This window comes from Choloepus didactylus, chromosome X, assembly GCF_015220235.1.
Source record: "Choloepus didactylus isolate mChoDid1 chromosome X, mChoDid1.pri, whole genome shotgun sequence".
Lineage (NCBI taxonomy): Eukaryota > Metazoa > Chordata > Mammalia > Pilosa > Megalonychidae > Choloepus > Choloepus didactylus.
In genome coordinates, this window is record NC_051334.1 from 13,224,893 (window position 1) to 13,248,132 (window position 23,240).

Here is a 23,240-nt window from a genome sequence, read left to right on the forward strand (position 1 = left end):
GGCTGAGAGATTTCAAATGGAGTCGAGAGGTCACTCTGGTGGACATTCTTATGCACTATATAGATAACAGGTCTTAGGTTTTAATGTATTGGAATAGCTAGAAGTAAATACCTGAAACTACCAAACTCCAACCCAGCAGTCTGGACTCCTGAAGACAATTGTATAATAATGTAGATTACAAGGGGTGAAACAGTGTGATTGTGAAGTCCTTGTGGATCACACCCCCTTTATCTAGTGTATGGATGAGTAGAAAAATGGGGATAAAAACTAAAGGACAAATGGGGTGGGATGGGGGGATGATTTGGGTGTTCTTTTTTCACTTTTATTTTTTATTCTTGTTCTGGTTCTTTCCGATGTAAGGAAAATGTTCAGAGATAGATTGTGGTGATGAACGCATAACTATGTTATCATACTGTGGACAGTGGATTGTATACCATGGATGATTGTATGGTGTGTGAATGTATTTCAATAAAACTGAATTTAATAAAAAATAAATAAATTTAATTAAAAAAAAAGTCTATGCCTATAAATTTATCTAAAAAGATGTTTCTCACATCAACAAGGAAAATAAGGTAATCTGAAGTGAGGTTTTAACTGACCACAGAGCCTGTAAGTGAATTTCTAGGGACTCCATGAATGCCCTGAAATTAGAGGCAAAACTATGTACATTTTTTTCCTGGGAAGAGGATCCATGGCCCTTCAGACTCTCAAAGGAATTATACCAGCCCGTACCATGGCTCCCCCACCAAAAGGTTTCCAAAAAGTTAAGAACCACTTATTTAAGACATAAATGAGTGCAGAGTTTTTTTTTGTTTTTTTTTTTTAAAGCATCCTCATTTTAATATTTATTCAACTTGGAACTCTGAAATGTTAGGCTACAGAGTCATGTAAACAGTTCTAATGAAATACATAACGGAGCTCTAACAGTATACAACCATTAAATACAGAAGTATCTGGGAGACAAACCAGTGAAATTTTAACCCTCAATTAATTCCTAAACACTGAAAAATGTACTAAAGACTTTTCTTTCCCCACTCAGAATAAAGAATAAAACAGTAAGTTAAAATATAAAACATTAAACCCCCAAACACTTCATTTTCTTACAATAGCTCTCACTTTCATAGGGGAATTCTATTTTTGTATCATTGGCATTAGGGAGTTACAGTATTTAACAAGTAATACCTTTTTTGTCAATGAACCTCTGAACCCATTTTGGTATTTCCTGTATAAAAAATAAATAGGTTCCAATGCTAGATCACTACCACAGCAAAATCCCCCATGAAAATATCAGTTTAATGAAATAACTGGGACTACCCTTGGCATTTACTATAAATAGACTATTCAGGTAATGTTAAAATATGAATGACAACCCTGACAAAATTATAATTACAAACTGAATTAATTTCTCCCACTACATTTTGATGCACATCAGTACACTCTGGCACATGTTCTACTACTCAATGAAATCTTTATTTTCTAGTGTGATGAGAGCTAGAATGGTGACCAGTCACCCAGTCATCAAGAAGGCTCATTACCCCAGCCAAGTTAGAGGGGGGCCCTCCCAGCCCCAACCTTCCTCAACAGCCACTTTGAGTGGTCAAGTGAGAATTAACGCTCCCTACTTTCTTACATCCAATGAAACTATTGCTGTGATTGACAGATATATTCTCTGTTTTCTTTAGAGAGAACAAGGGAAGTTTAAGTCACTCAAATAACCTTTCACTTTAAATAATACCAATTCTTTGAGCCTTTGTTTTTAATCTTTTTGTTTCTTCTTGTCATTTCATATCACACCATGTAAACACCAGCCCTGGACAGCTGAATGTCCACTAAAAGAGAAAAGAGAAGGTCCTTCCCAAATAGGACTGAGGTTCAGTTTGCAGTAGCTCCTCTCCAAAGTGACTTATTATTAAAGAGAACAAACAGTTCTACATGAACAATTCTCAAATATGACACTATAAATCATCACCACTATCTGACATACCTTTTACTGCTTTTAGGAAAGTAAAGGGTTTATGATCAGCCAAACTATTCTTTTTTTTTTTTTTACCCAAACTATTCTTTACTGTACTTGAACAAGAAATTATCATCCATCAATTGTGAAGAATACATTTTCATAGGGAGAAAACCTCTTCGTTGGAAAAACATCCTTCAAGAAAAAAAAAAAGAAACCTGAAAACCCAAAACATAAATGAATTCTACCAATTTAAAATTGCTATAACCTGTTTTACATAATCTCTCAGACTGCTAGGATCTGAAAGAATCCTACAATAAATAAATGCTTTAATGGCCTTTTAATATTTAAGATTTTTAGCTATGTAATAGATATGCTCATGATTAACCAAGTTATTTTGGTCTCTTATATACAAAGAAAATATTATAGTGGATTATATTCTGGACCCTCATACCACAGGTACACCTCTGAGTCACAGAAAAACCTGTATTAACAATCAGAGAAGGTGAGAGAAAGTCTGTCATTGCATCCAAAGACCCTGTGTAGGATTAGGTGTACAATTTCTTCCTCTTCCCCTGAGCACCTGTTGAAATAGTCATATATACTACCCAGCCAATTATGAGTTTCTCAATACACTAAAAAAGCAGTGATTTAGATTAAGTGAGAATAAAGGCCAGGATGAAAATAGTGGGAAAAAATTTTTTAATTCAGTTGCATTACACAAAGCCATAAATTACCTTAAGTACAAATTCTTTAGAGACCTATTTTTTGAATAAAGATTATATATTTATTATTTTCAATCTGAAATGGGCCTTCAATTCTGGGCAATCCTTTTGCTCATCACTAACTGGCCCCCCACTAGGTCTGTTCCAAACCCCAACACTTTGGGCTTATCTTCCCCTTTCCTTTGCCCCAGTGCCAAGCAGCTCACTTGGAGATGACCTAGTTTCTTGAGGCCGGGAAGAGAATTCAACTTTCTCAATTTCCCTCATCCAACTCACCAAAAATTGCTTCTTGCCCAATACCAGCTTTTGATTCCATTCCCATCCTCTCTCCCAATATGCTTTTCCCTTTATTCTATTCCTGTTTTTTTTCATTCCTCTGTTTTGTATCACTCTCTCTACTAGCTCCTTCCCCTTTCCCTTAGTCTAGATGCATGTTCATTTTCCTCCATACTAAAAATAATCTTTCTCAATCCCCTGCAAAAAGGACCACTCGTGGAAAATGTACGATATTGAAACACGGCAGAGAGGAATCAGTTACACCTGGTCTCAAAACCACCTCTTTCCTAAGACAAGACTAAGAAACAAACCCCATACCCTTAAAAATTCCTAGATATTCACCATGCAAGGCTTATGATTCAAAAGTAAAACCACCTGAGAAGTTATAATGAAAACTGCTAAACAAGCAAGGCTTATGCCTTGAGATAAGAGACATTTATTTAATAACCACAGAAGCATTAAATTGAGCAAGGGACCTCAGAAATCATCAAAGTACTTTACTTAACTAAATTAATGGTGTTGAACCCAAGATTGAATGCCAAGTCTCCGACTCTCTAGTAGTTTCATTTAATGAAAAGAGAATATAAATAAGTGTAATTTGAAGTCACCTCTCTACTCCCCTTTTTTTTCTTGAATTTTAATTTGTAACCCTTTTATAAAAGGACCAATTGTTTTTCTTTCATCTGTGACTTACTCATGTCTTCTGCTTTTTTCTATTTTGTTGTTCTCTGAACTCTGTAGGATTTGAAAGCTCTTTATACATAAAGAATATTAGCTTGTCAGAAACTTTTATAAGAATTTTCCAGATAGTTGTTTTCTAAATAATAATAATTATTATTGTTGCTACTACTACTATCGGCCTTTTGTTTTAACAATACAGAAGTTTCTCATTCTTGTTTAACTTTTCCTTTATGGCTTTTCTAGGTTTTATGTCATGTTTAGAAAGGCCTTCCCCATCTCGTAGTTATTAGAATAATCACCATTTTTTCTTTTAGTACTTTGATGACTTAATTTTTTCATACTGTAAACTTTGATGCACCTGGAATTTGTACTGGCATATAATAATCAGGTAGGGATCCAAGTTGTTATTTTCTCAATGTCAGCCATCTATCCTAACATCTATTACTACATAATTCATCTTCCTTCAACTGATTCCCCTACTTTTGTTTATTCCTGTAGGAATACCATACTGTTTTAATTATCATAGTCCTATTATATGAATAATATCTAAGTCAGAGAGACATAGTCTTCCCCAACATTACTTTTTCTTTTTTCTTTTCAGAGCTTTTCTGGTGTTTCTTGCATGTTTATTCTAGATGACCTACAGAATTACTGTATTAATTTCAAAAGTAGAAGTGCCTAATTAGAATTATGTTAAATTTATGGATAATTTAGGAAGAACTAACTTGACTCACATTGCGAGCCTTTGGATGAAGGAATGACTTCTATTTAGTCACGTTTTATATCCTTTGGTGCTTTTATGGCAACCTTTCAAAAATTCAAAGATTAGTCTTCTCTCTTAGTCTTATCTCTTCCATAGTAAAGAGGCCAGTTCCTTAAATTGTTCTTCAAAGGACATCATTGTCGATGTCCATACCATTTCTAATTGATATCATTTAAAATCTTTACTCTGGCATTTACCATATTAGCTATCTTTATCATCTATGCATCTTCTACAAATACGTTGAAAAGCTTCCTTTGTCTATTCAAGTCTCCCAAAATGTGCCTCTCCAAACTTAGATCCATGTGTGAGATCTAAAATGATCACAATGAGGTATTATTACTTGTGCAAATTATATGCTAGGCCAGGGGCCAGCAAACCTTTTCTGTGAAGGGCCAGACAGTGAACTGTTTAGGCTTTGCAGGCCACAATAGGCATCTGTTGCATATTCTTCTGTGGGGGTAGGGTGGTTAAGAACCCTTTAAAAATGTAAAAACCATTCTTAGCTACCTAGGGCCGTAAAGCACAGGCTGGGAGCCTTCTTTGGGCTCATGGTTTGCAGACCTCTGCACTAGACTATGAATGCATTTTTGGGGTTTGCACTTGTGCTTTATCATCTTATCACACTGAAGCTTCAGAATAAGTTACTAATCATCTAAAACAACCCAGTTTTTTGATGGTTAACTTTCCGTAAGCAGCTACCTAATCAGTTCTCCTGTACGGTTGACTTTTTTGAAGCCAAGAAGATTTCACTTTAATCTGTGTAATATTTCATCTACATGCTTTCGACTTTGAGACAATGTTTATTGATAAATCTGCCTCTCACCCTATTAATACAACTTGCCAGTTTTGTATTATCAATAAATTTTGTTTCATATCAGCCTCTAAATAAGAACCACAGGATCTCCAAAAAGGTTACTGTAAATTCATTAATGAACTTTTAGTAAATTATTCAAACTGTGTTTATAGACCAAAAAAATATGTATTTCTCCAAATTTAATCTTGTTTAGTTATATAAAGCAGTCAACTTTTTATAAATCTGTCTTAAAAGTAAGTATACAAAATAAAGCTTCAGTGGATAAGAGATTTCAAATGGAGTCGAGAGGTCACTCCAGTGGACATTCTTATGTACTATATAGATAACAATTTTTAGGTTTTAATGTACTGGAATACCTAGACGTAAACACCTGAAACTATCAAACTCCAACCCAGTAGCCCTGACTCTTGAAGATGATTGTATAAATGTAGATTACAAGGGGTGACAGTGCGATTGTGAAAACCTTGTGGATTGCACTCCCTTTATCCAGTATATGGATGGATGAGCAGAAAAATGGGGACAAAAACTAAATGAAAAATAGGGTGGGATGGGGGAGATGATTTGGGTGCTCTTTTTTATTTTTATTCTTATTCTGATTCTTTCTGGTATAAGGAAAATGTTCAAAAATAGATTGGGGTGATAAATGCACAACTATATGATGATACTGTGAACACAGTTGATTATATAACATGGATGACTGTATGGTATGTGAATATATCTCAATAAAACTGAATTAAAAAATAATATAAGGACAGTGGTAACAATTACATCTTATAAACTTTGCTTCAAAACCATTTTGTTATATAAAATAAGACAAATTACTTTCTCTGGCTGTTAATCTTACTTTCTAAATAGAAAGCCGATTAATAAATATAAATTTATATTGTAAAGAAACAGTTTTAAGCATGTTCTAGTATAATTGTATTGTATTTGCCTTGGTCTTCCATTTGAATCATAAAAGGAAGAAATATCCTGAATTTAATCAGTGTTTTCAGAACAGACCACATCACCTGAAATACAGAATGTCAAAGACTCCAATTCTAAATGCCTTTAGTTAAGTAAGTTCTTTAAGGCTAATAGGTACCAAAGAACAAAAGAAAAGTCTATGCAAATTCTGGTCATTTAAACTAGTCTTCCTCTAAGATAATGATCAAATCCCTAAAGTGGATGGGGAAATAAACAGAAAATTCAAGTGTTTTGACTGCCTACAGGGTATATATTTGATTCTGTTTCGAAGTAAAAACTCAATTACCTTAATAGAAGTGAACAGATTTGTTTGTTGTTGAGGAAATTAAATTATATAGTGACATCCCACAAACTTTACTGTGGGTTAGGTCCTCAAGTCAACCAGATTATCTCCCTAGTCACTGGTTATCAAGTAAAGGTAATTTCGGTGAATCAGAGGCTATCTTTATCCCGTTTGTATTCTTACACACATTAGTCCTTCCACAATTTTTAGGGTTTTTTATTTCCCTCCTAGTTTTGTGTTTTTGATTAATTTTCAGCCAGTTATTTATAATCTGGGACTATATGTTACATTGAAAAGTTACAGCAGTCTTTTTTTAATTTATAGTAAATTAATTCTATAAATGGAATCTTCACATATTCCAAGGTGTTAAATTAAACCAGGGTTTCTCAGCCTCAGTACTATTAATGTTTTGGGCTGGGAAATTATTTGTTATAGGGGCTGTCCTGTGGATTGTAGGATGTCTAGCAATATCCCTGGTCTAGTAGCATTCACTACACGAGTAGCATCTCCCCCTACTTGTGACAACTAAAAATGTCCCCAAATACTGCCAAATATTCCCTGGGAGGCAAAATTGCCCTGGTTGAGAACCACTGAGTTAAACTAATTGCCTCTGGTTGTTGGGTAAGATTGTGTTATTTGCTCACCGCACTTGCTAATTTTTCTATAAAAAATAAAAAGGCCAACAAGGCAACACAGGAAACAATGAAAAGCATTAGTCGGTAGGGGAAGAAAGAACTAAAACCCTGAAATTTTTCAGGAAGTACTTTTTAAAAAACAAAAATGACCACTGACGGCTGAGATTTCAAATGGAGTCGAGAGGTCGCTCTGGTGGACATTCTTATGCACTATATAGGTAACACCTCTTAGGCTTTAATGTATTGGAATAGCTAGAAGTAAATACCTGAAACTATCAAACTCCAACCCAGTAGTCTGGACTCCTGAAGACGATTATATAACAATGTAGACTGCAAGGGGTGACAGTGTGATTGTGAAAACCTTGTGGATCACACTCCCTTTATCTAGTGTATGGATGGATGAGTAGAAAAATGGGGACAAAAACTAAATGAAAAATAGGGTGGGATGGGGGGGATGATTTGGATGTTCTTTTTTATTTTTATTTTTTATTCTTATTCCGTTTCTTTCTGATGTAAGGAAAATGTTCAGAAATAGATTGTGGTGATGAATGCACAACTATATGATGGTACTGTGAACAGTTGATTATACACCATGGATGACTGTATGGTATGTGAATATATTTCAATAAAACTGAATTTAATTAAAAAAAAAAAAAAAGACCACTGACACCTTGGAACATGCTCTCTGCAGGTCCCAATCATGGGCATCATGAATTCAACTATGTAGGTCAGGATCAGCATTAAAAAATTAAAAGATAATAAAAATGTGAAACTGCAAAACAAGAAATAAGTTTCTAAGTAATTTTTTTTTTTCAGTTCATGTGTGTTCACAAGGTCATGATATAAAAATGTATTTAATACTGTGGGATCTAGTCGAAAACTTTTGAAAATCAAAAGTTACTGCTTATTTTAAGTTATTTCAATTTTTCATTTTTACAAGTATCCCAGTGTAGCAAGAGCTGGCTCAAAATGAGTTAGAAATGAAACAGCAGGGAGAAATCCTCAAAATTCTAAAACGCAGACCAAGGAAAAAAAGCTCAAGAACACATAAACGTAGAAAAAAATAATGAAAACCTGCAAACCAGTGACTGAGGATATTGGCCAAATTGTTTCTTATTAAATATAAAGTGAAGGGAAGAATTGTTCTGCCTGAGACTCTTGTCTATTTTCTATTTCAAGCATTAATGTAACCAAAATGCCCTTATTCAGAATTTGTTTTAGCAGTCCCCCATGGAGTTGACCTATACAAAATTAAAATATACAGGCATTAAAAAAAAAAAAAGACTAGTCTTATTAACTGAATTTTTACCTAACTTAAAGTAAAAGGTTTAGGCTTAAAGGTTTTTACATGAGCAGTGGTAATTACAGGAGTTTGTCTTATTAAAGCAAATCCTAAGAGGATTTACATCAAAACTCCTCGGTAACGCCATCTGTTAGATGACATTATTGTTTACATTTGAAAGCATCCAACTGTTTTAAAACAATTTAAGATATTCTAGAACTTGACTAGCCTACCCAAATATTCTTAATTAGCAAGATTTTACTAAAATAAAACCACTTCATATTAAAAGGCATATTATTTATATTATTATTAAATAATTCAAGAAGTATTTATTTACTTAAAATAATCTTAAGTTACAAAAGCTCCATTTTTTTAAAGAAATCACTTTTTCTCCTAAGATTCTTACCTTTCCATTTTTCTGGAAGTCCCACAGATTTATTAATTATTACCTCCACAAAGATGCTGCAGAGTGCTAAGATGTATCATGCAGTCCCCAGCACTAAAATAAATCAAGTTTAGAAGCACTAACTCTCTGTAGAGTACCACTTTCTAGCCGAGGAGGATTAACAACTGCAAATCCAGGAAATATATTCATAAAGTGGATCATCTTGAAGTAGAAGCAAATTCATGAGTTTAATGCTTGCTTTTGGTACCTCACTTATTTCCATTTCACAAATTACTTTAGTGAGAAACAATACCAACAGCAAACAAAGCTCAAAAGAAAACTGCCCACAAATTTCAAAGTGATGCTGTTAGTATAAAAAAGAAAGGTTAACATCCCAAAGCGCTGATCAACACCATCATGCATCTACTGTTGAGGGTTAAAGCCCAATATTCAGTATATTACAACACTATTTGATCTTCATCGATCAAGCAAGGACTTGAAGTCATGTCACGTGCAACAGTCTTTGCATAACACCCCATTTTATCCATGCCACAAAAATGGTAAATTTAGTAGTTACCAATAAATAAGCAGGGGGTCAAAGGGACTAAAGTCTTAGACTGTTCTTTATCATAAGATATCCTCAGACAAACCTCCCCATTCTTCATTCTGGCTCTATAAAATTAAGGGCAGAGAAAAACTGGTAAGTACCTGACTTTAAAAAAAAAATGCACTCTGTATTTCCCTTGTCATTATATCTATGTGTATTTATAAAGTAAATTCAACTGCATCATCCCATCTCCACACACACAAAAAAAATCTAGCTTAAAATAAGGTATTTAATTAGCAGTGAGAAAATTAATTAAAATAAAAATATTCCAAGTATTACAAAGACTATCAATTTAGCATTCTTAGGATGTTGCACTTTAATGATTTAAGAATCAAGCTTAGTACCAGCAGCATGTTAAATCATGTTTTAAATTCCAACAAATATTAAAAATTGGATTATGGACCAATTTCTGGGCTTTACCCAAATCCGATTAAGTATTCCTACAACTGCATTCCAAAAGAAATATGCATATAGTTCAGTCTGGAAATGTCAAAACTAATTCCGGTTAACAAAAATACTTAAGTAAAATAAAAAAGGCATCTTTACTATTTAATCACAATGCTTGCCGAAATTTCAGCAATTATTATTTAAATACACATTTATGTTATTTCTCCTTATTGACTGTAATATGCTAACAGAAAATCTACCTTATTCACTGACCATCTGCCCTATTTGCCTATAAAATAAAGGACTATCTAAACAAACTACCTGTTGTTTACATAAAATGGGCAAAAGGCAAAATTTTAACTAATTTTTCTGAAGCAGCATTCTTAAAGATAGAAAAGTTTGTGTCAAAATTAAAAAGGAATTAAAATCAAAATCATTTTGTAATTGCATATACCTTTAAACCAACATGGATCTTTTCATTACAAGTTCAGTCATCTTTGGCTATTCAGAAATAATCAATTCAAAGCAAAAAACCTGACACCAAATAGAAAAATCATGATATGTGAGAAGCTAGATAAAAATCAATTAGGACGTCTATAAATTTAAGGCTGCATTTAGATAAATAACTTTACAACTATATAAAGTGACATACAATTTTAGAAGCAAAATAATTTTATGACATAAATTAAATGAACTAATCCCTAACCTATAAGACCAAAAGGAGCTACTATAGATCCAGGCATTTTGATGAATCCATCAATAAATTATTTGAAAAATAATATTTATAGCTATACAGCCAATAAAAAATTCCAACTACTGATAATATTGATAACAAAACTTCCCAGCATCAGTCTTCAGAAATCTACTTTCTACTATTCAATACAAAAAAACCTCTGAGCAAACCATGAGTTTTTTTACTGTGTTACTGACGCATGGATAAGTTGGTATCTGAAACAGAACGTTTAAAACACACATACCAAGACAATACACGAAAAGGGGAGAAGAGCAGGTTAAGTGGTTTTGTCAGCTGCTAACTGGGTGGCCTCATAGCAAGCAGTGACTGCACCCTCACGGAGCCTCCATTTCTTCATTTGTCAAAAAGGCTATCTGTAATCTGTAATTAATCTGTAATCTTTCCAGACGGGGTCCTGAGGATTAGCATAGTATGCTGGAAACAAACTGCTGAGCACAGTGCCCCCCGCCATGTAAATGCTCAATAAACTTTAGCAATTGGCAGTGTTATTTGCTGTCCTGGTATCCATAACAAAAACTTTAGCAGTTTGTGGAGTGCTTTTTCTCATCTAATCCCCCCTTCTATTTCTGAATATTCAAATACTCTCCCAGAGATGTAAACATGTATCATGTATAAATATATAAATGAATCTATTTTAGGAAACAAGCATCCTATCATCCTTGGATTTCTTCTGACAATATGCTGATGATGGGAACAGAATAATCTGAAGCCTTGTTGCCCCATATGGAATTGTAGTTGGGCTTCCAGAGTAAAGGCCCTAACCTGCCATGTATCCTAACTCACTCTCAATGCAGACTGGGCCAACCACCTTCTGCCTCCTTAAAACCTGAATGGCTAAACTAACAAAAGCAGTTCACCCAGACCACTAAATATAAAAAGTTGAACGCACCCATAGAAGCTATACTTTGGTTTGTGTAACAAACCGTTGTAGAAATAGCCACAGATGAGTAACAGGGCCAAAGTCCTCTTTTAAACACAAGACTGTAATTAACAGTAGTCAATACATTTTTTAAACAAGGGTAGGAAGGGGTAAGGAGAATTCTGCATAGGACCATATTAGTCATCCTGTGCTTCTAAACCCATTCCTATTTTTCTGGATTAAGTATATAAAAATATTATTTCAAAAAGGGAGACAATACTTAGTAATTTAAAAAAATACCTCACTATATATATGTGTGCACACAAATAAATATGGATCTATAATAACTTTATCCTTTAGTACAGTAAGTACTCAATATTGGGTAAACTTTGCATGCTTGGCCATATTATAAAGTTTATAGCAATTTCCCAGTAATGTTTAAAAAAAAAAAAAATCCAGGCACATGGCATTATCAGTGCCCTAAACATTATTCTCCAGAAAAAAAAATAAAATTAAAAGCCAAACCTCAATAACTTTAGAAATATTTTAAAGCAAATTTAATCAATCAGAAAATAATGAACTTGGAGGAAATACCAAGTTTTGGTAAGAATGTAATATACTTCTATAATGATGAAATATAAAAGTGATCAAGGAAAGAGAAAAATAGGAAAAATTCCCAATTCCTGATCCTAGTTTTGACCTGATTTTTGAAAGTCTGGCTAGTGAACAGCAAAATAAATAAGGAGGTACTAACTTTAAAACCAATTTTACAACAGTAGAATGTGCTCTGCAGCCAGCACACCTGATGTTAAAAAAAAGTCTGCAAAATGACATGTTTGCAATCAATTAATAAACAACTGGGAAACTGTACACACAAGGATAAAGAGTCTGTGCCCATTTCACTAATGAACAGCAGATGGCATCAGGGCTGCAAATAAGATATTTCACTTTTGCAGGCATCTTAACCACTGTTCTGATAACTACAAGATGCACAATGCACTGCCTCATATTTAATACACATATATTCTGGATGATGTCATCTCAACTTGAGCAATCCCCACAACCAACCCACGATCACTGACTGATGCATAGGGATTACCTGAGAATGGTTCCCCCCTCTCCCTGTAGAGGTCAAGGGTTAAGAAGTTATAATGGAGGAAACCTGACATTTCTGTTATAACAGAAATGCTGAAAAACTGGATTTAAAGTCTTCCTTAATAATAAAAAAGGCAAGAACTGATAGATATGTAATGAGCAAGGAGGAGCTAAAATAAACTGGAAATATAAATCCATACTTCCAATGCTTCTAGAAAATGAACCCATGAGTACACAACCTTTCATATATATTTAACAATCACCTTAATGAAAACATAGTACATTTTCTGTATTTACCAACCCCCTTTCTTGCTATAAACTTGCTGCACGCCAAAAACTACAATTATCACTCAAGCATAATTCAACTCAACTTAAAATATGATTAAGTTTTTAGAAAAAGGTAGTCTGTGAAATTTTAAACTTCAGAAACCTAAGGCACGTAAGTATCAAATATATAACTAACCCAGAATAACTGTGATAATTAGAAAGGGAAGGTGGTTTATCATGGTTCTAGCAATATCCAAGTAAGAGAGGAATATAGGAGTAATTTGACAGAACATGGTTTGGTGTAAGAACAACACAGAGAAGTATAAATAAGTTGCCAACACAAAACTAAAGGGGTCTACAAAAGATGTAATTATAAAACACTACCATCTGCTTGACTACTTTTGCACTAACTGGACATGAGGTGAAAATATGAATCAATTTGGAATGAAAATGTCATAATCTCACAGTCAACTCTTGATTATCCACACTAATGAAAACGGAGGTCTCTCAAGTAATTCAAAACAATGGACAGAGTTCTCAAATTACTGTTAATTTTGATCAATCTTTTCCCTTCTTAAAGTAGTCTGTCCACTAAAGGTTTAGACTATAACATTTTGGGCTCCAAAACCTGCCCATGAATAAGGAGAGGCCTTATCTACAGACCATCTCTAGTATGAACTATCCATCCACAGATAACTGAGTTGATGTGACTAAGCACATAATATAATAAACTGCACATGGAAACTACATGCCAAGCATGCTTCAGAGTAATTTCTGAAACTGAGGCTTTCCTACTAAGAGCAAAACATGCTAGTGCCTAGTCAAGAGAACTGGTAGCTTACCTCCTGCAGGAGATCTGCCTGCTCAATGGCCTTGAGGACATTTTTCTTGGATGTTTCCTGAACTTCCCCTCCCAAGAGAAACTCATCCAAAATAAAATAAGCCTTCTCAAAATTAAAGATGATATCAAGTTCACACACCTGAAAAGCAAAAAATAACTGTTAAAACTTAAGGAAGCAAAAGATACTTATCCACTATTAAGTGGTAAATAAATTTGACCAAAGAGTGAATCAATCAACTTCTTTCTAAAAATGGCAATCATACTAACTGAGCATCATTGATTTAGTAAACTTAATTTTCAAATTTCAAGTACTTGAAAACACAATGCCTACAAGGTAAATAAGACCTGACTCTGCATGCTCCCTCTACATGGGCAAATTAATAATTTTCTACCCATAAAAACTGATTCCTTAAACACTTATTTCCTGGGTAATATGATTATGAATCTAAATACTATACTAAGCATTTTCGGAATATTAATATATTTGCAGTTGAACTCCTTTCTATTTCACTATTTTTAAATCTCAATCTCATCACCATAATTAAATGAGTTGGTCGATAGGGTCAAGCAATTCTGGATAGGCACACTGACAAGAAATAGATTCATTTCTTCCCTCTCACACGGTTACTTTCAAAAAGTCAGAATTTCTCAAATAATAAACTTGTTATAGAAAAAAAAATTTTAATCATGGCATTTCATTTCTTAAAACAAAACACTACTCACACTGCCAAAATACTTGTCAAGTAATTCCACGTAACGATGAATTATTTCCAAGGTAATTAGTTCATTGTCCTGATCCTCAATAGCACAGCAAAAATACAGACTAGCATATCTGTAATAAAATATAAACATGGAAAAAAATTTTTACCCTATAATTGTGTTTTCTAAATGTATTTTCATATGACTGTGAAAGATCCCATGCTTATACAGTTTATTTCTTCTTTTACAACAGTACAGATTCTTTATCTCCTAGACTACAAAAATAATAAACACTTACAAGAGAAATGTTGAAAAGTACAGGCAAGCATAAAGAAAAACAAAATCTCTCAATCATACCACCTAGAAATAGTAACTTATTTTGCTATTCTTTCTTTCAGGCCCTTCTCTATGAATATTTTAAAACATACCTGACCCAGGTATTTAAGTTTACTTAATTAAAGCAAAACACACTGCATAATTAACTCAAACCACAAGTAAACAGGGAAGAAAATTAACCCTCCAATTGAAGAACTTAAAAGATATCGTCAATGTTAGGTCAATGTTTTTGAACTTACACAGAGAACACAAGTCAAATGTACTGCTCAATGACTTGTCAAAGTGAACCCACACAGTACTGTTCTGCTTAGTGTTCAATAAGCATAAGTAGCTCAAACACTACTGAATCACTGAAGCACCTCTCATACCCTCTTCCAATCTCAACGTCCCACCCCCAAGGGTAACTACTATCTTGACTTCTAACAGCATAGAACTGGTTTTAAATGAGGTTAGTTTTCCACAATACAGACACACCCAGGAAAACTAATTTTCTGGACAGAATCCTGGTCTCACACATGCTAATTTCTAATTCCAAAAAGAAGCTTCTAGGATTGTGGAATAAACCCCAAGAAAAGAATGACAGTTCCACATTATTATCCAAGTTAGTGAAAGAACAAAAAAAGTTCCTGTCATGTAAGGGAAACAGCCCTGTCCTCAAATTTTCCAAGTTCCACACTGTTGGACTGAAGTTTAGGTTACTTATCTTTGAAGAAGGAATAAGGTTAGGAAAGCACTCATACTCCTCCAAATTAGAATTCCAGCATCATGGCACTAGGTTTTGACTGACCCAAGGAAGCCAAAATTACTAAACGAACCACTCTGAGGCATAACAAATGATGATCAAGTTCCTTTGAGGATTAAAAGAATATTTAAAATGGTTGAAGTATATTTAAGGCTTTTGAAAAGAAACAGAATAAACATCTAAGACATTCTAAACAAAAGTGTCAGTTTAGATTGTAATTTTCACTGAGGCGCACAAATGATTTTTTAAAAACACAATGGGCAACCGCTGCTGATAGCACTAATGTAAAATAATATATTGACAAACACACACAATCTCAGTATCAGGGTTTCCAATATGGGCATTTAATAAATTCTTGCTCTCCAATATAAAAATAACCAGTATTAACATAATGCCCTATTATTAATTTCACACTGTAAAAAACATTTCATCTTATATGATCTTTTCCACAGCAAGTACTATCATCCTTGATTACAGATGAGAAAAAAACGAGGCTCATGAGTGGCACCACCTACAAGTGGTAGTACTGGGGCACGAAACCAGATCCTGCAACCTTAATAGCAGGCCTCTTCCCACTCTACTATACAGCCTCCCGACATACAGATGACGTTGCATGTCCATTCTACCTGGCTTTCACATTCAGTAAAGTTATTTAAAGTGGTTTTATACAGAGTGGACATTCACATGTTCATTTATTATTGTGAATAAAACGTGGAAGACTTAACAGGGTACCACCTCCAACTTTAAACAGATGGCCTCCTCTCTTTTTACCCTACATTTATGTTTATTTTTTTAAAAAGGTAACGGAATATTCAAACTCTCTAAGCCTTCCTAACCCGTGCTTACCAAATAGAATTTGAATTTGGGGAATGTGAGACAGAAGACTCCCTGAACTAAGAAAATTAAAGATTTAAAGGCACTGACATAAAAAAAAAATGACAGATAAAAACCACAAGACTGATATGTACAGTGTGCTAAATAATTCCATTACACAGTTTATAATATTCGGTTTTGAGTAAAACTCCTCTGATTCTCATTTTCAACATTTCTTCAATGCTACTATTAAATAAACAATCTATTGCTAGCACCATCTGTGCTCCTCTTCCACAGCATTGCCTTCACTTACAAGGAACATTTAAACACTAGTCAAAGGCCCTAAATTATACTAATCATTCTGAAACAATTAGAAAATTATCAGAACTGACAAACCTAAACACCAAACAGTACTAAACAAAAAACAAAAAACAAAACAAAATAAAAAAACTCTCAACACTAAATGCTTTCTTTCACTGAGAATGGAAAAAGAGCCATCAAATTAATGAATTCTTTGTTTAGGTGAACATCTAGTTATCAGGACTGTAAGAACACACCTCTTTTCCAGAAAGCTTAGGAAAGGAAGAAACAGAAGCCATAATAACAGTGAACTGAATCCTCACTCTGAAGTGGGGCACTAAATATTAACTTCTGCATATTTTACCATTTTAATCCTCACAACACCCCCATAAGATATTATTACTTGCACTTATAGGAGGCCAAGGCTTAACTGAGTAGCCTGCCCAGAGTAAGTGGTGGAACAGAGCTTTGACCCCAGAGCCCAAGTTTTATATTAAATTCTATAGCCAAGAACTGTAATAAATAAAGTAATCCTGTACCTGGCAAGAATTAACACATACTCAAAGCAATATTCAAGAGCTTTGAAGTGGGAAAGAAATAAAAATTGTCATACTGATTTAGCAAAAGATGACCAAGAGAACCTGAAGTGTACTCCCTATTTGTTTTTAAAATTTCAATTCAATGAGCTCATTTTTCTTCTCTTAATGCATATTTGTAAGTCTAAATCTGAAATAAAATTAATAATAGACTAGTAAGAAAAAAAGTTATGTTTGGGGATTTTTAGTACAGTGGATTAAGGCTTACTCTAATTACTGGCACTCAGAGAACATCTCAAAGTGCCTGTTCTTATATTCAAAACACATGACTTCTCCACAGTCAGCTAAATATCAGCTGACTGTCGGTGAATGTAACTAAAATGTTCTCAATACCCACTACTGTGTCCTAAAATATTCTTTTGTTAGTAAATAAAATCAATACAGTAATACTTGACGAATTCTCAAGCTAGTAATTTGGATGTGTATGTATTTTCTAATGATTTAAAATAACTTTAATCCAATGCTTTGTCCATAAAAAATACTGCACAAAAAAGAATACAATGTTCTATCTTTGAGGGATCTTCAAGAGCATTTATTTAACGATGAGGAAACAATGGCAAAATGACTTGTTCAAAGTCACAAAACTAGCTAGCTAATGGCACAAACAAGGAAAAGAACTCTAGTCCCAGATTTTTAAGTCTGTTTTTTTCCTTATCCCCTAACTCTCCTTCCCCAAAAGGGTAACTTGTATGAGAAATACTCAAGATGAAGAATGTAGATGATACAACTTAACAAAGACATAAAGATCACTTCCTGATATAAACAGAAAGCATGCTAGCTCAGAATTTCTCAAGAGCTAAACAGTAATTCTCTTGCTTAAAAGGTCTTCTCTTCCAGCTGGACTAGAAAACAAGTCAGCTGTTTGTATTTCACAAAAAAATATCCTGAAGTGGGTAACAGATGAGGGTTCCAGTACAAAATAAGGAGGCTGTATAGAAATGATTACTGATTACAAATTCCACCCATTGTATGTGAATTACATCTCAATAAAGCTGTTATTTAAAAAAAAAAAAGTACACCTTTTACTTAAGGGAGCTTGAAGCAAGTATCAGAGTCAGGTTAAATTACTCTTTATAGCTTTTAGAAGAAAAAGCAGTGACCCAACTTGGTACACGTTGAGTGCTATGTGCAGGAACACGAACCATCACTTTCTTGTCAGTTTAAGAGACCATTTCCTTCAGCTGCAGAAACCTTGCTTCATGGGACTGATTCCCTTGCTGGTATTTTCCTCCTTCGCAAGGGGGACTCCTTTTCCTATCTAGAAGTAAGCTTAAATCCCTCCTACCTATTTTTTTTAACCCGGTCCCCAACTCCTACGGGTGTCTATGGGTTGATACCACCTCTTCTCCCTTCCTTCACAGCAAAGCTCCCCCAAATAGTCTACACTTGCTGTTAAAATTTCTCCACCTTTTCCCACTTCATCTCATTACATGGAGAGTTCTGTCTACTACTCCACTGAAGATGTTCTGGCAAAGGGCATTTCTGAAAAGCTCACTGTAAAATCTAACAGATTCTTGCTTCATTTTAATGAACTTTGTGTCATTTGGCACTGGTGATCTCATTCTCGAAACTCTCTTCCCTTCCTTGACTTTCGTTCTCATTCAACTCTGAACATCCTTTCTTTTACTCCCTTTGCCTGCTGCTCAAATGTTGGCCTTCTAATACTTGATGCCTAATTTTTACCCAGACTTCCATATCTATGCCCACCCCATCAGGAAACTAGGCATCTCTAAATGGAAGTCACACAGGCATCTGCAAGTGGACATGTCCAAATATTAGCCAAGTGCTCTAGCTCACCATTTACCCAGGCAGGCAAACCAGAAATGTGGAAACCATCCCACCCCTCCCTTTCCTTCCTTGCCCTCCCCACTTACAGCAGTAACCAAGTCTTACCAAATTTATCTCTGTAATAGCTCTCCTTTCTACTGCTGAACTCATAACCACCGTCTTAGTTCAGGACCTCATTCTAATAGTCTCCTAAATGATCTTTCAGGGGCCAGTATCGGACTCACCCCACCTCCATTATCCTATTATTGCCATGAGCTTTTAAAGAAATGAAAATTTGATCTTTCACCCCTGTCTAAAACATTTGCCTGCATGATTAAGACTTGATTTCTATCTCCACGTCAGTCACTAACCAGCATATGACCTAGGGCAAATTCTCATTTTCATAAAATTGACGTTTGATCAACAGCAGTGATTTTCAAACTCAGAAATTGTCTCCTGTGTGGAGGGAAGATGCCAAGTGAGCAGGGCTACAAGATTCCAAGTTCCTGATTTCACCAGAGCAATCACTTTTAGTTTATTTATTAAGGTTCTATGACAGGGAAAAAAGCTTAAAAACAAATCACTTACTATTATTTTAAGACACCTCTCAGCTCTAAAAGTCTATGATTTTTTGCTATGATCTTTCTCAACAAACACTACACCAAACACTGGATACAAATCCCCCAAAGACAATTGAATTCTTTCTGTGAGGAGTGTATAGTATTTAAAACAAAACTCTCTATGTCCTACAACCTCCCTTTCTTCCCCCGACATCTCTGCCACAAAAAACAAAAAACTATCTATACATGGAGTGAAATAAAGGGAAGCTGAAAAGAAAACAAGACTTCTCTTCAATCCTTGCATCCCATACTGTTAGTTTCCTGCACTCTCCACCCTGTAAACAAGAGACGGTTTTTTATATGCAGAAACTCTCTTATCTTAAATTCAGTATGTTATTGGTAAGGGAACAGTAATGGGGAAGAAATGAAGTAAATCCCCCCTCCCCCAAAAAAATGTTATGTAAAAGAAAAAATTATATTTCTTTTAACCTGCTTGGAACAAGCTGGAGCAACTTCTTTAAAGTATTAAGAGTTTCAGATAGTAATAAAATAAAAGAATATACTACTTTCCAGGTAATAAAGATTTAAGATAACATTTTTAAAAAACGTTTTGGTGTTAAAAGGCAATCAATGAGACATTTCGTAACATCAGTTTAAAAAAATCTATCTCTGGCAAAATTACATATCTAATTGCACTTACAACACAGCAATAATTATACTTCAAATTAATAAACACTACTAAAAAACAGATCCTGTATATACACAAAGTTTTAAAATATTTATATGATTGAAAAGGCCTATGTACCCAAGGCGTTTATAAATGATTAAGATTCTAAAAGGCAGATAAAAGGCATGTCAAATACCGGCCATTATTTTATGGATTTGTGGGGAGGAGGAAGGGAAATGGATTGGGCTCTGTCTTTGCTTGTCTAAATCAAGAGAATTACAGACACAATTTAAAATGTTGACCCTATTTAGCCCTGCAAGGAAATGAATTCATTGAATTTTTCTAAAAAGACAATTAAGCACAATAATCATTTTGTCTTTAATTATATAATTAGGAAAACTGTTTCCCTGATTTTAACATTTTCATTTTAGCCTGGGTAATCAATCAAAAAAGCAGTTATCTTAAAAATACAAAGCTTCACTTTAAACTCATTTCATCTAAATCTTTAATAATCATTTATAAATGTCATCTTTCAAAATCTTCCACATTATAAACGGCCTAACATTTGACTCTGCCATTTCAACTTCCCAATAAATAAAAAATTATACCTTTTGTATACAATCTTCAGATCTCGCCACTCAAGAAAGCTGCACATTTTAGGTTTACGCGCTAAGACAGTTTGAACAAGTTCCCTTGTGATTTTTTTCTTCTCTTTGTCTGACAGCGGGACATACCATTTCTGCAGTCGAAGCTTTCCCTGACGACTAAAAAGCAACATAAACTGCATCTGTTAAGATAAGTAAAACCAAGGTTACAGGAAATACTTTGATTCAACAGTTAATGTTAAAATAACATGTTTTATAGAGAAACTCTGGGGGGCATTTAACTGACAAGCAATTAGTAGTCATCAATATTTCTATGCCAATTAAAATAGCAGGAATTCTTGTAGAAAGCTCTTTCTCCTGCGTGCAAACCCACCCCACTGTGTTCCATTTAAGTTTGGAAAGGACTGCAAGGAAAAAAAGAAAAACATAGTAAGTTGGAGTGGAAATTTTGAAGAAAAAGAAAGATAACTCTTGCATTTTAAGAAACTATTTTCTCCCTGTGCTTGCTATACATTCCACACTCTCATGCATCCAAGGAAAACTGTACACATCACTTTACTTACATACATTTGAAAGAAACAAGAGACTACTATTTTTCACCCTGAGGCTGTTCCAGTTCCAGGCTAAATTTCTTATAGAGAGACTATCACTCAGAACACTCTCTTCAGTTTATGCTAGCATATTTTAAACAAACAAAAAAAAAAGATCCCATAAATACATTTTTCTGAATAAAAGCCTGATTATTTGGCATCTGTTCTCATCTCTTTTTTAAAAATCCAGCATAAATATGCACACAATAAAGAACTGAGTTAATGTAATATGAAAGAGAATAGACCTTAAAAAAGCCAAAAGTAATGAGTTACACATATTCAGAGACATTACAGGAAATACTTCATTTAAAACAACAGACAATTGCTTTATTTAACAATAGAAAATCTACATATGGAGTGGATGCTGAATTCGAGTGTAATTTATACTTACATTATTTTGCATACACGTATTTATAATCTGCAAATCAACTGGTTGATTAGTCTACATGTTTAATTTTTAAGGAATGCTTCTTGTAATTCAACTGATTACCTAAACAGCAAAGTAGAATTCAGGCAGGTAATTGTTTCTTCTTTTCCTATCATAAGTTCCTTTAATAGTGTTACTGCAAGTATAATTCAAGCCTGATTTTTAATATTCATCACACCATCTTGAATTTTAACATGGGGAGGGGGGATTAACACAACCAGTTTAGAACAAAATGGGCCCTAAATTTCCAAAGTCGCTAAGATATCGTCACTTTTTGTAGTAATCCAAAACAGCATCATGGAGGTATTTGGAAATTTATGACTCGCCCATTTAACTTTATAGTTAAAATTGATTTAAGGCCCAAACCGATTTTATCTCACCTAAAAAGATTCACCGGCACAAATTATACAAAGACTATTCGGAGATACCAAAGTGTCTGTATACAGCGGCACTGGAAGAGGACAGCAAGTGAACCACCAAGTGGACATTTAATGCAAACCCGTTACCAGAACTTGGAAAAGAATGGACCTAGTATTCCTAGATCTTGGTGACCAGAAGGGATAAGGGTTCAGCTTACGAAAAGAGTATGGGCTCAAAGCTATCTGTACCAGGGTCCTGTATCCGCTCTACCGCTCTACAGGACGAATAAATAATTTAGTCTCCTTAAAACAATCTGCTAACGCGGGACGATACCAGGATGCAAAGCACAAGGTACTCCTGTCCTCTTGTTAAAAACCAATGCTTTGATTTTGCCGCAAATCACAGGGCACCACAATTCCTCGAGATTGCTATTAAAAACAATGGGCTCAGCCCCGGAGCGGGGCCGGGAGCCAGCGTTCCTCGGGTCCCGCCGTCTCCGCCGCCGCCTCCCGGGGCCACAACTCTATCCACTGACCGAGCCCGGGCGAGCTGATGGGCAGGGAGTGGGGGAGACAATGGCAACCGCCGCCGCGCAGGGGGCGCCAGGGGTCCTCCACCGCACGCAATCGCGGGCCCCTCCCGAAAACGCCCCGCAAAACTTGAGGCGATTCCCGAAACACAGGTGCCGCGGGGCGGGAACCCGGGACCGGTCCCCGCATCTCCGGGCGTGGCGCGGAACGGGTCGCGGAGCGGAGAGAAGTGAGTTGCGGGGCGGGGAGCGGCGCCCCAGTGGCGGGCCGGGCGGGCGCGGGGTGGGGGTCGCCGGGGCGCGGCGGGGTTAACGCCCAATCCTCCCTCCCCCTTTCCATCTGCGACCCGGGCGCTTCGCTCGTCCCCCCGGGACTTACGGTGGGCGCGAGGCGCGGGCGCGGCGGAGCTTGGCCAGCAGCTGCGGCGGCGGCTGAGGGGAAACCCCTGTCGCCGTGTTGAGGAGCAGCCGTTTTGCCGCGGGGAGGGGACAGACTCGGCGAAGGGCAGGCTTAGGCGGCGAGGGGAGGGCGAGCCGACAGACCCCGCCCCGGGGGCCGGCCGAGGGAGGAGCCGCGATGGCGGCGAGCGGAGGGGCGGGCTGGGCGACGCGCGGAAAGCAGCCCGGCAGTCACCAACGGCACCGGAGGCAGTGCTGGCGACCGCGCAGTCCGAC

The 23,240-nt window shown here is 35.7% G+C and overlaps 1 protein-coding gene across 4 annotated transcripts in view; it reads right to left on the reverse strand.

The window, feature by feature from the left end:
- AP1S2 (adaptor related protein complex 1 subunit sigma 2) overlaps positions 1-23,098 on the reverse strand; it is a 29,231-nt gene extending 6,133 nt beyond the window's left edge. For 3 of the 4 annotated variants that reach the window (XM_037822592.1, XM_037822591.1, XM_037822593.1), the window contains exons 1-4: positions 22,945-23,098; positions 20,663-20,841; positions 14,298-14,406; positions 13,576-13,713 (exon numbers count right to left, since the gene is read on the reverse strand). In XM_037822592.1, the coding sequence (XP_037678520.1) occupies positions 13,576-13,713; positions 14,298-14,406; positions 20,663-20,841 (426 nt within the window). In that variant the 5' untranslated portion in view covers positions 22,945-23,098. Of the gene's footprint in view, positions 1-9,341; positions 9,437-13,575; positions 13,714-14,297; positions 14,407-20,662; positions 20,842-22,944 lie in introns of all 4 variants that reach the window. The other variant, XR_005214665.1, reaches the window with a different exon arrangement.
- Between the last annotated feature and the right edge of the window lie 142 nt (positions 23,099-23,240).